The 13,710-nt window shown below is 39.7% G+C and overlaps 2 protein-coding genes across 2 annotated transcripts; one reads left to right on the plus strand and one right to left on the minus strand.

The window, feature by feature from the left end:
* Positions 1-112: 112 nt before the first annotated feature.
* LOC5512104 (threonylcarbamoyladenosine tRNA methylthiotransferase) lies at positions 113-12,705 on the plus strand. The gene is made up of 11 exons (XM_001632405.3): positions 113-540; positions 916-1,097; positions 1,250-1,298; positions 2,203-2,323; positions 2,581-2,684; positions 4,144-4,310; positions 5,884-6,029; positions 6,555-6,735; positions 10,455-10,517; positions 11,175-11,258; positions 11,972-12,705. Exons 1-11 carry the CDS (start codon positions 261-263, stop codon positions 12,260-12,262), a joined length of 1,668 nt encoding a protein of 555 aa, XP_001632455.2. The 5' UTR covers positions 113-260; the 3' UTR covers positions 12,263-12,705.
* LOC116618106 lies at positions 7,169-9,188 on the minus strand. The gene is made up of 2 exons (XM_032381423.2): positions 7,888-9,188; positions 7,169-7,712 (listed from the first exon to the last, which is right to left on the minus strand). Exons 1-2 carry the CDS (start codon positions 9,085-9,087, stop codon positions 7,287-7,289), a joined length of 1,626 nt encoding a protein of 541 aa, XP_032237314.2. The 5' UTR covers positions 9,088-9,188; the 3' UTR covers positions 7,169-7,286.
* Positions 12,706-13,710: the final 1,005 nt, after the last annotated feature.

A 13,710-nucleotide genomic window follows, 5' to 3' on the forward strand; every position in this document is an offset into this window, starting at 1 on the left:
ACATGAAGTACTTACCGAAGCTATTACCCAACACCACTTGCAGTCAAAATTCAAAATGGCGGCCGAAACAAGATGCCCACGTGAAATAGGATTTTAGGTAAAAAAAATACAGTCTTGCTTGAACTTATAGCTTTTTAGGATACTGGAAAGACTACTGTGAAGCTTAAAGCTAATGTTTTAAAATCAATTTCAAAAAACCGTATTTTTTGCTGCTTGTGTTTTGGAGAATTCTATTCAACCCTGGAATAGAGTTGTGAAAAATGCCTTCCTGCGACAGTGAAATAACTGACATCGAGGACTTTGTAATTCACGAGGACGTCACACCAGTAAACAGAACAAACGCGCGAAAAGACGTTTTACCGAAGAGCAGAAAACTAGCTAAAAAGGATCGCGTGAAAGAAGAAGAAGAAGTTCCTGTGGGCGATAGTATTATCCCTGGAACACAGAGCATTTATGTCCGCACGTGGGGATGCTCACATAATAACAGTGATAGCGAATACATGGCGGGACAACTGGCTGCTTATGGATACAAAATTACAGGTTAGACCATCTTACGAACCCTGTGGTCATGTAGACGATGATTTTAAAGGAAAAAAAATACAAATAATAGCTAAGGCTTAGGCGTAAGGCATACGTTGAACCGAACTTGAAACTAATTCAGTTGAACCTATTGTTATGGAAATAGGTATATGGAAGGTAAAACGTTCACCCCAGAGTTGAATGCCCTTTTTATCCAATCAAATGTCAAGATATATTTATCCCTAGGTTAGCGTTAACCTGCTTTTTAGGAACCTGCCCCTTATTTAAACTGATAGGGCAAGACAAGAACAATTTATCTCAGATTGTATTCTTTGACTCATTAAGAACAGAGCATCAAACTGTGTGACTTTAAAGTTTGCTGTTGCATTATCCTAGACGATGAGCAATGTGCAGACTTATGGCTACTCAATAGTTGTACTGTGAAAAGTCCAGCTGAAGATGGCTTCCGTAATGCCATCAAGAAGGCCAAGGAACAAGGGAAACATCTAGTTGTAGCAGGGTGTGTGCCTCAAGGCCAACCAAGACACGACACAGTCAAAGGAATAAGTGTTGTTGGGGTAAGATACCACTAATAGTTTGAAAAGATCCTTTTGCAATCTTTTATATAGTGTTTTTTAGAAATTATATCCATTCAAATGTTTTAATATTATATTTAAAAACAAGTTATTGATATTAGTTATTGATATTATTATTGGATTGATCCCTACAGGTGCAGCAAATTGACAGAGTTGTTGAAGTTGTAGAAGAAACTTTAAAAGGTCAAGTATCTTTATAGCTTGGCAAAAACATGTCTTGTTAGCAAGATAGGTATTCAACCTCCTCTTTATTGCTCTTAAATATGAGTTCTCCATTGGGCTTACCAGTGTATGTGGGTTACCTGTGCATTTAGCTTCCCTGTGTATGTAGGTTACCTGTGTAATGTGGGGTACCATTGTATGAAGGTTACCTGGGTATGTGGGTTACCTGGGTATTTGGGTAACCTGTGTATGTAGGTTAACCGGATATTTGGGTTACCTGTGTATGAAGGTTACCTGGGTGTTTGAATTACCTGTCTATTTGGGTTGCCTGGGTAAGTGGGTTATCTGAATATATAGGTTACCTGGATATTTGGGTTACCTGTGTATGTGGGTTACCTGAGTATTTGGGTTACCTGTGTATATAGATTACCTGGATATTTGAATTACCTGTCTATTTGGGTTGCCTAGGTAAGTGGGTTATCTGAATATATAGGTTACCTGGATATTTGGGTTACCTGTGTATGTGGGTTACCTGAGTATTTGGGTTACCTGTGTATATATAGGTTACCTGGATATTTGAATTACCTGTCTATTTGGGTTGCCTGGGTAAGTGGGTTATCTGAATATATAGGTTACCTGGATATTTGGGTTACCTCTGTATATGGTTAACCTGGATTGGTTTACCAGTGTACTGTGTATGTAGGTTAGCTGGGTATCTGGATTACCTGTGTACAGTATGTAGTTTACCTGTATATTTAGGTTACCTGTGTATATTGGTCAACTTGGTTGAGTTTCCTGCATATAAAGGTTACCTGGCTATTTGGGCTTACCTGGTAGGGGTTGTGAGATGCAAGTACTGTACATATTGAGGATATATACTTCCTTTGTTATAAAGCTTTATTGTAGGATAATTTTTTTCCTCCAGGTCACACTGTTCGTTTGTTTGGTCAGAAGAAGGCAGATGGTAAAAAGACAGGGGGTGCCTCACTGGATTTGCCGAAGATCCGCAAAAATCCACTCGTTGAAATTATTGCCATTAATACTGGGTAGAGTATTATCTACTTTAATTACACCACATTTTATTATTGCTGTATAACTCAAACATACAGAGAGAAACATTATCACACAGAGAATTAATCTTTGAGGAGAGGATGGTGCTTGTCTTTAGAAATGTCAAAATTTTACTTCTTAAAATATTCTTAGGATGAGATTATGTATCCTATATATATTAACTTCGAATTCTTTCCTCTCATTACATTGAATCAGCAACATATTACAGCAAATGACATTTATTTATTTTTAGATGTCTAAATCAATGCACTTATTGCAAGACCAAACATGCAAGGGGGGACCTGGGTAGTTACCCACCAGAGGAAATTGTCAATAGGGCCAAACAAGCTTTTAACGGTGAGTGCAAATGCTTGGTCCAAGGTGTTGATACATACAAAACAAGCTCCCACTTGTGATCCACTTGTGGTGGGGCTATACTGTCGCTGAATAATTGTTGCACAACTGCAGAAAAATCAAAACCATCTCTCATCTGGGGATAGCGCAGTCAATCACACCACCGTGACCCATCCGTTTTCTTGTTTTGTGTAGTAAAATTTTATGACATGACAGTGAAAACATAAAAGGCATTGACTGGCATAGATGGTTGATTGACTATGTGCTATTCCCAGACAAGACAAGGATTTTGGATTCAATGAGCTTGTGCAACAAAAAACAAACAAAACAAAATTTCAGAGGTCTAAAGAGGGGGCATTGAAAAGTTTATCGATTTTGAAAAGGGGGGCACTGATTCCTTTGGGTGTTGTCCCTTCTATATAATTTGACCAAATCAAATCAGACTGTATGGTTCAATGAGTCTTGGTCTGGGGGCAGTTATTTGGCTTCAACAATCCAGATGCAAACCTGTGTATGTAGCTACTGTGCATGTGCGAGTAGTTCGAGAGATGTGCGAGAGTGAGTATGTTCATGTAGTATGCTGGGAACTTCGTTCTTCGGGAGAAAATCGGACATCGATCGTTTTTTGAATTAGCTTTGAATCGCTTCTAAAAAAGATCCTATTTTTTTCTGAAGATTTAGAGATTTTGTCAAAACAATTCCTACATTATTCGCTGCATCAGAAAGTTTGAAACAAATTGATTATTATATCTCGAGCTCACTCTTTTTCGAGCTGTAATCGTTCAGCCTTACAACTAGTTATTGATTTATAGAATGCTCGTGTATTTTATCATGTTTTCGGCAGAATGATAGTTTTGCCTTTTCCTAGATTGTAAACGTGCACACCTATCAGTAAAGGGACTATTTGTGTTTAAAATTTTAGTTCTAGTCCGGAAAAGAAGCTGAAATTTAGCATTAGACGGCTGTGAAAATCCTTGTCAGTGTAGCGTAGTTGGTAGAGCATCACCTTGAAATTAAATTTTCATGTCCAGTGTGATGAAATTTTTTCTTCTTCCTTTTTTTTTCTCTTTCACGTTTTTCCTAGACTTTTTGAGAATGCTCATTCTTGAATAAAAATATTATCCCGTTTATTTATTTTTTTATTAATCCATAATCAAGAATTTTGCTAATCAATCATGCCAACAATTTGAAAACATCTTTTGACAATCTAAATGTGCAAACTATTATTGCTAAATATGTTGTATGTACGGTGTATATACTTGAAATTACAGTTAAACATTTCTTAAAATATAATAGTTGTTGCAGTAGCTACATGTACTATTGCACTACATGCAACATTTGGGGGGGGGGGGAATTTTTGTTCCTCCTTCCTTGCTGCCCATCCCCCCTCAGGATATTAAATTAACTTTTCCCTATTGCCTATCAGTATTTGTGTACAGCATGTATTGTTGTGTATTGGTAGAGGGTGTGGTGGAAATGTGGCTCACATCGGAGGACACTGGTGCTTATGGTAAAGACATTGGTGTGACACTACCTGAGTTACTATGGCAACTTGTTAAAGTCATCCCAGAAGGCGGGAGAATGCGTATCGGCATGACCAATCCACCTTATATACTGGAGCACCTTGAGGTATTTAAATTTGACGAGTGATTTCTCTTTATTATGAAGCAGAAACAGACAAAAACTCTCAATAGCTGATTTAATTCACTGTGATTATAGCTGATTTGATTCACTGTGATTATAGCTGATTTAATACACCATGATTATAGCTGATTTAATTCACCGTGATTATAGCTGATTTAATTCACTGTGATTATAGCTGATTTAATTCACCGTGATTATAGCTGATTTAATTCACCATGTTTATAGTTGATTTAATTCACTATGATTATAGTGGATTTAATTCACTATGATTATAGCAGATTTAATTCACCGTGATTATAACTGATTTAATTCACCATGATTATAGTTGATTTAATTCACTATGATTATAGTAGGTTTAATTTACCATGATTATAGCGAATTTTATTCACCATGATTATAGCTGATTAAATTCAACACATAGTTTGGCATCTCATTTGCATATGAAACCATGTATCAAAAGACTTTAAACACAAGGTTCCGCTATAAAAGTGAAAGCTCCTCCCACCCCATGGCTCGAATTTGCCATTATAATCAGAACACTGCCACGCTAGCGGTCACAAATCATAAGCCTCCTGTAAAATTACTTATCTCTGAGCCTCAGTCGTTTGGAATAAAACTATTTTTGCACAGGTAACAAGACAGTTGTGTTAAGAGATTGATAAGTTTGTGATTTGCTGTCCACTCACCTTTTCTGTGCAAAATTTAGAATTTTAGGCTGTCCATAATCTAACGCATCTGCATAAATTATTATTGCACTGTGATGAAAATGCTCGTATTTTAGAGCGTGCACAGCTTGGTATAGCGTTTTTTTTTTTACTATAAATAGGAACATTTTATGTGGACAAGTCTAGGAATGATATTTAATTTGGTTAAGAATATGAAATTTGAACTTAGCACTCAGGGCAATTTTTCCTGACATGATGCATTGATGGCTGATTGGTAACTAATTGTTCTCGAGCCTGGGGGTGGGAGGAGCTTTCCCTTTTATAGTGGAACCTCCTGTTTCAGCAGAGACTCACTCAGATCCTACACTTGAAAAAAATTGGACTCTCCTTTGTTGGTCATCCCTCTTATGTAAGGACATCTTATTGATGATAGACCACCTAAACACTAGTATTTTTGCCTGCTGTAGCATTTTTCAATTGAATAAGCTACTAACAGTCACCTTTTTATAATTTGCTGGGGAATATTTTGAGAGACTTGACTTAATTATGTAAATCAGTGGTGATGGGATTGTCCCAAAAGTGGGGGGGGGGGGGGGGGGGGGGGGCAACATGGGTTGAGGGATTGTGATTTAGAAGGGGGAAGGGGGTTTCCTGGGTTTGTACAGATAAAAATGATATAAAAAGTTTAAAATATATAATGTCATCTTTTATCATCTTTAATCGTTTATGTTCCAACACTTATAACATAATAATATTAATGTACATATGAAAAAGGCACATTCATTTTAAAAAAAACACACACACACTTGCTCAGAAAAGTGGGGGGAGGGCAAGCACCTCGCCCGTCCCTGTCCTCCACCCCTGTAAATGCTATCATACTTTTTTATTCGTAGGAGATGGCCAAGATATTAAACCATCCCCGTGTGTATTCCTTCCTGCATGTGCCAGTACAGAGTGCCTCTACTAATGTACTCGCTGACATGAAGAGGGAGTACATCGCTGAGGATTTTGAGCATGTAGTCAACTACCTTAGACAACGGTGAGTTACACACTTGCTATCATATTAAGCAGAATCAGGGGTTATAGATATTTTATTTTTAGCATAACAAACTATTAAGTGTACAGTAAAGTGTGCTTGAAGTTTTCAAGTTACCTGTGATGCATGCGTAAGGGTTGAAACTCTACGATTCTTTTAGCATCAAGCAGATGACCAAGAGAAACATAAGGTTTTATGTGCAAAGAAAGAGCAACACATTGCTTTAAAGAAGGCCAATCAAGTTCCCATTTAATCTGATTCAATCAAAGCATCCATTTCCATCTTCTTATTGAAGCTCCCAACTAAAAAAATATTTTTTTATCAAATATTAATGTTATTTTTTTGACAGTATGGAGACCATTATTTTATGTTTTGATGTAAAATAAATATTAAAGGATTGGCTGATGAAGATTACATTAAGCATGGAAATAAATAAACACATGGTCAAAGAGTTATGTTGTACTTCTTTTTCTTTTCTTTAATTTTAAAGCTGCCACAGTAATAATATAGACCCTCTCTATGTTCCAGAGTTCCAGATCTTACTATTGCCACGGACCTGATTTGTGGCTTTCCCACAGAAACCGAAGATGACTTCCAGAAAACTTTGGATCTTGTAAAAAAGTACAAGTTTCCAAGTTTGTTTATCAATCAATTTTACCCACGACCTGGAACCCCTGCAGCAAGAATGAAGCGACTCCCAACAGAAGAGGTTAGCCTTAAAGATTGTCTTTTTGTTAAAAGTAAAATAATTTTGTGACTATTGCTTGAAGAAAGTGTAAAAAAGAAATCGTGTCTTTATGTATGTTGCTGGCTGGACAATCATTAAGAGTAAAAAAAAGTCATACAGTTCACAGTACAATTAAGTGTTCTGTCACCAACATTATTCAACAATGATTCAACTTCCTTTTTCTTTTCATTCCAAGATTATAGTTCACCTTAAATGGTTTTTGATAACCTTGTTTATATTTTCAAACACTCTAGGGTCAAACATTATTATAAGATAAACCCAAGGCTTTATCTATTTTCTTTCAACATACATTACATGTCTTTGTCTTGGATATCAGGGGCCTAAACCACTGTCCTCTTATACATCAGAATGTCTATTGTATTTTTTTGTTATTTTGCTGCCTTCATGCTAACAGTTTTAACAAAAATACTTTATTGACACCATTTAGAAGAGATAGCTACATATATTACAATATATACAAATATAGCGTTCAATTCGACATGTTTGAACATGACATGGAAGACCATGCCCCTCTATGCTGTCAAGTCGACATGCTTGAACATGACATGGAAGACCATGGTGAGAAAGGGCATGGCCAGTGTGATCATCACTGTCTTGAGAGTGGTGAGCTCCATGCCTAACAGTTTGATACCTGTGAATATGGATATGTCTTCCAACATCTCGTTCTTAGCTCTTCTAGACGTGAACATGAACTGCCCCTTCCTTTGCTCTTCGAACTTCAGGCGTGAGATGGTCTCCTTCAGGGAGTGGATGCAGTTGTTGGTTTTCCCAATTATTATGAGGGGGCTGTATAGAGCAAGTAGCTCCATGGAGAAGATGATGGCTGCCAAAACAACTTTGATCTCTTTGTAATAGTCAATCACGACATCCTTGTGCTCATGGCCAACCTCGACTTGTTGTACCTTGCGGTGTGAGCTTGGCTGGCCTAGGAAAGGCATCTGCAGAGGAAAAGGTGACACAAGTTTACAAGACAGAACAAAAAGTAGCAGCACCAACAATAGCAACGAAAACATCCCCAATAGCAGCAGCAGAAACAAAGACAACGACAATAACACACATATGTGACAGACAATTAAGGGCTTGGAAGACTTTCGTATAGATTTTTACCCTCACCTGTGGCAAGGCTAGGATGACTGGTAGACCACCTTTCTGGTGCTGAGTCATGTTCATCAACGAGATCCACTTCCCCAAGCCCGCGGATAGGTTGTCTCCCCCACTGATGATGGACGAGGCGGGCGTGGTGAAGTAGATGTGGGTGTATTTAGTAGCACCCCACATCTCCACCCATGAGATGATGCCGGGCACAAAAATTACCACCATGTACCCGAGATAGAACACAAGTAGCGCTTGGAACGCTTTCTGGAAGTCGTCTATCATCGCGATGATGTCGATGAACTCATCCCTAGCTCTTGCCACGTCTGTGTCCGGCCACTTCTGGATATTCTCCTTGTAGGAGCGTGCTTGCGCGTACAGCAAGTACAAGACCAAGAGCAGCGCGAAGACCACCGATAGACTTAGTAAGCGGTTGAGCACCGCCAGCACCGTGCTGATTACCACGGTCCTTGTCTCGAATGTCTTTTCGGTCATCGTGGGGATATTCATCTCACAGGCCCGTAGTGCGACCGGGAACACGACAGTGAAGAGGACTATATAAATGCAGTGCTTTAGAAGCTTGTTTCGGATGTGGTTCCAGTAGCGCCTTGTGAGTCGTATCTGGCCAAGCACTCGCTCGATGTGCCTCTTCCTAAAGTACACCGTCCCCACGAGGTAGAAAAGCGGGTATCGGAGATTCCATAGGACATTCTTCAACGAGGTAATTGTCAACCCCCATTCCTCGTCCTCGAGTGTTTTGGTCTTAAACACCCCTAAATTATAGAGGAAATACGTGAACATGGCAACCAAAACAAGGTATTGCAACCCGCGCAGGAAAAGCTTGAATTGCTTCGCCGCGCTTCGTGGTATTCGCTGCACTGCGAGCATGATGAACCAGTTAAGCAAGCGAAGCTCCCTCGAGTCAAGTCTTAGATTCATGATCGCGTCTTCGCTGTCCTTTTTCGCCATCAAGGCTTGGTCTTCCTCGTCGATCTCTAACTCTGGGATCTCACCTTCGTGTATCTCCACTATTGAAATCATTGAGTTGGAGTCTTTTTCAGGTTTTTCATCCACAAGCTCCACAACATACTTGTCATCTATCGCCTCTTTTTCGGGAACTTCATTCTTATCATCAATATCGATAGCAATTACTGCGTCGGTCTCGCAGTTAATCGAATACACCTTTCCGGCATTTTGTGTCTTTGAGTTTTGAGAACCCATAATGAATTACAGCCAGTAGCTCTTAATAAAGAGTGTATGCAACACCAGCAAAGAGTACAGTGCTAACAGAGCCTCCTCGTCGTCTGATTTCCGCTGAATAACAGTGTTAAATCATAGAAGAAGCTACGTTTTCTGTTCTTGCAAAACAAGGGTTAATGAAAGTGAAACTGTATATCTAGACTGATTGAAACGAGGCCGGGGATTCCCCGAAACTGACTGTTCTAGGATGCTATTGGCTGAGAGCGTTCTTGTGTTACGCGAGTAACGCAAAACGTTTCACTTTGACCTTTTTTTAAATAGTAAAAGAGTTTTTAAAGCATATAAATAATATATAAAAACAGTAAAATAACCATTGCTCAGCAATCCTAATTAGCCATCTCCGACATCACAAGCCCATACAAAAATTGTTTATAATTAGCTAACCCTATGTGACGAAATGTTTTTTACACGGCTCTAACTAGCTCTAGCGATCTTGTTTTGAATCTTGTGTCTACCCAGGGAAGTCCCTACTTCTTAGGTCTACGGTATACCTAAGCGGAACGGCTAAACTTCAGAATACCCATGCAATAATATCATTTTGCTTGTGTTTACTGACTCGTTCTCTGCCTTTGTTGACAGGTATTCTGAAATTGCTTCGCGGAAACGCTTGTATCATTTATGAATTTAGAAGTATTTGTTTCGAGTTTATTGTGTCGGTTACGCAACACTGAGTATAATATAAGGTTAAGGTCCTGGATAGTCAAAAACTTGCAAGAAAGACTATATGACATCAGAAAATTTGAAAGATAGCAAAAAAATAACACGAATTCACAAGCATACGAAGACAGTATTGCGGTGAACATTGTGTTCGTATTGCGGCAGTTATTTTCATCTTGCAAATCAATTTGCAAACCCAATTTCTTTGTGAAAAAAAATAAGCATTGCCTAAAACTGTCTTTGGCGTATTTCTTCCATAAATTGTTGCAGTATAATAAATCCGCTTGAACATCTGCAAAATTCGATCCATCTTACAATGAATACGGCTTCATTCTATTAGTAAAATTTAGAATAATCTATGGAAATCTATGTTTTTCGAAATGAAACGATAATATTCAAAGTTAGACACAAACAACAATGTCACGCAAATAGGATCCTTTGCAAAAAAGCTTGCTTGTTCTTTTCCCTACCTGTGAGAAAGACTAGACATCTCAACCTACAACTCACCGTGTTGACAAGCTTTTTACTGACAAATTCTTCAAGCAATAGTTGTCAAGCTAATAGATTTCAAGCTGCAATCAAGTAATAACATAGCCTGAGCTTTCATAATGAATCCCTTGCCCAGGGTAAAAAGTAAATCACAAATGTTACTAGTACTTTTCTTTTCTAAGGTCAAGCGACGCACCAGAGAAGTGTCGAAGCTGTTTCAATCGTATACTACCTACGACCACAAGGTACGTTGGCCCTTCCATTGACATTAGGGAAGGGGGCATCGTGGCGGGGACGGGGAGGATGAAGAGTGTATAAACGAAGGCTGGACGGAGGGATCGATAGCCGTATTCAAGAGATGGATTGTGTGACCAGATGAAATTTCTATCTCCATAGTAAAATAAATCTGCTTGAATCAGTCTAAAATCCAATCCACCCGACCGGGTTCATTTCATTGCGAAAGCATGAGTAACACAATATTCAAAGTAAAACCCAAACAGCAGGGTCAAGAATGTCAAATCCAGTGTCGCTCGCTCAGTTGTCCACAATCTGTCACCAATATTTTCCGCAACACTGAAGAAAATTATGAAATCAGCGCTTTCAGTGCAATACAAATATTCAGATAATATTCGAATTAGCTGGTTTTCTATCTCAAACAGCTATAGTGTTTCAGTCTGTAGTGTTTGGCTTTTTTAGGATTCGAGAGAATGATAAAAACGTGTGGCTCGCGATAATTATTGGTTAAATGTTATTAAAAAAAATTCAACAACAATAGTTGCAACAATAAACAACAATACAAAACAGAAAATGGGAAGTTGCAACGGGACACAAGAAATTGAGTGCGGGTCTCCTCAAGAAACCCAGGTTCCAAAGGTTACCTAGTTTTTTTATTTCCTCTGCAGGTTGGAGCTGTACAGGAGGTTCTTGTCACTGAAGAGTCTCACGACGGAGTGCATTACGTTGGCCACAATAAGGCCTATGATCAGGTACACATGTGCAAGCAAGTAGATGTCCTTATTCTTTTTCAGAAAAACGCGTACTTACGTACTCTCTTCCGAAATATATTATAACCGTCATGTTGTGGTTGATGTTGTACTGTTTGTACTCAGTGTTGTATGATTTTGCGTGGTGCTTGAAGATGCTGCTTTTTTATGTTTTCGCCTATGTAAGTAAATTGAATTTTTCTGAAAATTTAAGACGCTCCCTCGATGTTTGCGATGAGGTTATTGATCAAATTTTTTCTATTTATCTATCGTTGTTACCGTTTCTTTTTAGCGGATTGTGGAATCTAAAGGTGATCAAATCTGACTCTAAAAGACCCTGGTTCCCATTTTTGCATGACGAATATTTTGCCACCGCAAAAAATCACGTTAAATAAGGTATACATATTTCAGAGTTGCAAAATAGATGTACTTGAATCAGTAAAAGAAATTGAACCCAATCTACAATAAAAAACACTCATACCGTACATGATCTAATAAACGCCGGGAGTGTCATTAAATCTCGATGGACCGAAGGGGGGGGGGTGTTTATTTACGGTATTCTATTGCATGAATATCAAGCAATTCATGGATATTTTAGATAGTCAGTTTCAAATATTCAAAGCTAGCCCTCGCAAGTCGGATCTAGGGCTACGGTCGTGATATGGAAAGGTGTTTGCGGATTGTGATATCTGAAGGTCGGCACTAACTCTCTCTAGGTGCTCGTGAAAAAAGATGAGGGCGAACTGATGGGGAAGATTGTCAAGGTTGAGATGACGTCATCCGGGAAGCACTACCTGATGGGAAGGGTCATGCAAGATGAGCCCGCACGCTCTCCCGGACTCACACAGCCGCTACCAAAAGGCGCGGTCAGCGGCATGACAACAGAGAAACTTCAGATGGAGAGCCCGCAATCGCATAATAAATGGGTGAAGCTGGCAGCGGTTGTACTCTTGCTGGCTGTCCTAGCGGACGCCGTGAGGCTTGCATTATCCTGGGCCTGGGGCTAATGCAAGTCTCACCACGATAGAACCTGGTTAAAGGGACTGGGACTAGTCTCACCACGTTAGAACCTCGTTGAAGGGACAGGGACTAGTCTTACCACGGTAGAACCTCGTTGAAGGTTCTTGGTCATCCGCATGAAGTAGTAAACGCTTAAATCATGCGGTCTTAGCGTGGCCCATGGGAAATTTTACTTAACAGGAAAAAGATGGGACAGATATCTTCAATAACAAGCTGAGGAATACTGCAACTTTTCGGTGAAAAAAATTCCAACAATGGAAATACATTTAAGATTAATTTGGTCAAATTACCAAAAGCCGAATGGGTACTTTATGAACAATGAACAATTTAGATTGACTACCCTGTCTTATATACTGTATTTTCAGTATCGGTCTATCGAAAATGTACCGATGTTTTAAGCTAATTAATAAATGCTAAGATTTTATCAAAAGGTATCCGAATGATTGACAACTAGGTATTACCCAACCTCCTGCACAGTGATATCCCAGAATGCTTTCATATCTGTTATGGCAGCAAGATTGTTCTAGAAGCGTTCAAGGAGTGTACATTGTGTTTTGAGGCCATATAATTGGACCTAGAGGGACAGAACAAAGGTATCTATTTGTGTCTTGACTGTAGACTGTTGCCTGAGTATCTTGATCTCATTGTGTTTATCTTTCATTTATGAATTTTTGGGGTTGTGGGTACTTTCTCACGGCCGGAACAGGGCGGTTGAGGGGTCAATGGGCTCACACTGCATCACACAAGCTGTACCTAGGGATCACCTGCTCAGTGAGCCATACACTAACACACTGCACCACACAAGCTGTACCTAGGGATCACCTGCTCAGTGAGCCATACACTAACACACTACACCACACAAGCTGTACCTAGGGACCACTTGCACAGTGAGCCATGCACTAACACACTGCACCACACAAGCTGTACCAAGGGATTACCTGCTCAGTGAGCCATACACTAACACACTGCACCACACAAGCTGTACCTAGGGATCACCTGCTCAGTGAGCCATACACTAACACACTGCACCACACAAGCTGTACCTAGGAATCACCTGCTCAGTGAGCCATACACTAACACACAGCACCACACAAGCTGTACCTAGGGATCACCTGCTCAGTGAGCCATACACTAACACACTGCACCACACAAGCTGTACCTAGGGATCACCTGCTCAGTGAGCCATACACTAACACACTGCACCACACAAGCTGTACCTAGGGATCACCTGCTCAGTGAGCCATACACTAACACACTGCACCACACAAGCTGTACCTAGGGATCACCTGCTCAGTGAGCCATACACTAACACACCGCACCACACAAGCTGTACCTAGGGATTACCTGCTCCGTGAGCCATACACTGCACCACACAAGCTGTACCTAGGGATCACCTGCTCAGTGAGCCATACACAAACACACTGCACCACACAAG

Source organism: Nematostella vectensis, chromosome 3 (assembly GCF_932526225.1).
Source record: "Nematostella vectensis chromosome 3, jaNemVect1.1, whole genome shotgun sequence".
Lineage (NCBI taxonomy): Eukaryota > Metazoa > Cnidaria > Anthozoa > Actiniaria > Edwardsiidae > Nematostella > Nematostella vectensis.

Excerpts from the sequence above, each read along its gene's own strand:
- LOC5512104 (XM_001632405.3), top strand. The coding sequence starts at position 261 with ATGCCTTCCTGCGACAGTGAAATAACTGACATCGAGGACTTTGTAATT. Across the intron at positions 2,685-4,143 it reads GGCCAAACAAGCTTTTAACG|AGGGTGTGGTGGAAATGTGG; the intron begins GTGAGTGCAAAT and ends GTGTATTGGTAG. Across the intron at positions 11,259-11,971 it reads ACAATAAGGCCTATGATCAG|GTGCTCGTGAAAAAAGATGA; the intron begins GTACACATGTGC and ends AACTCTCTCTAG.
- LOC116618106 (XM_032381423.2), bottom strand. The coding sequence starts at position 9,087 with ATGGGTTCTCAAAACTCAAAGACACAAAATGCCGGAAAGGTGTATTCG. Across the intron at positions 7,713-7,887 it reads TCATCCTAGCCTTGCCACAG|ATGCCTTTCCTAGGCCAGCC; the intron begins GTGAGGGTAAAA and ends TTTCCTCTGCAG.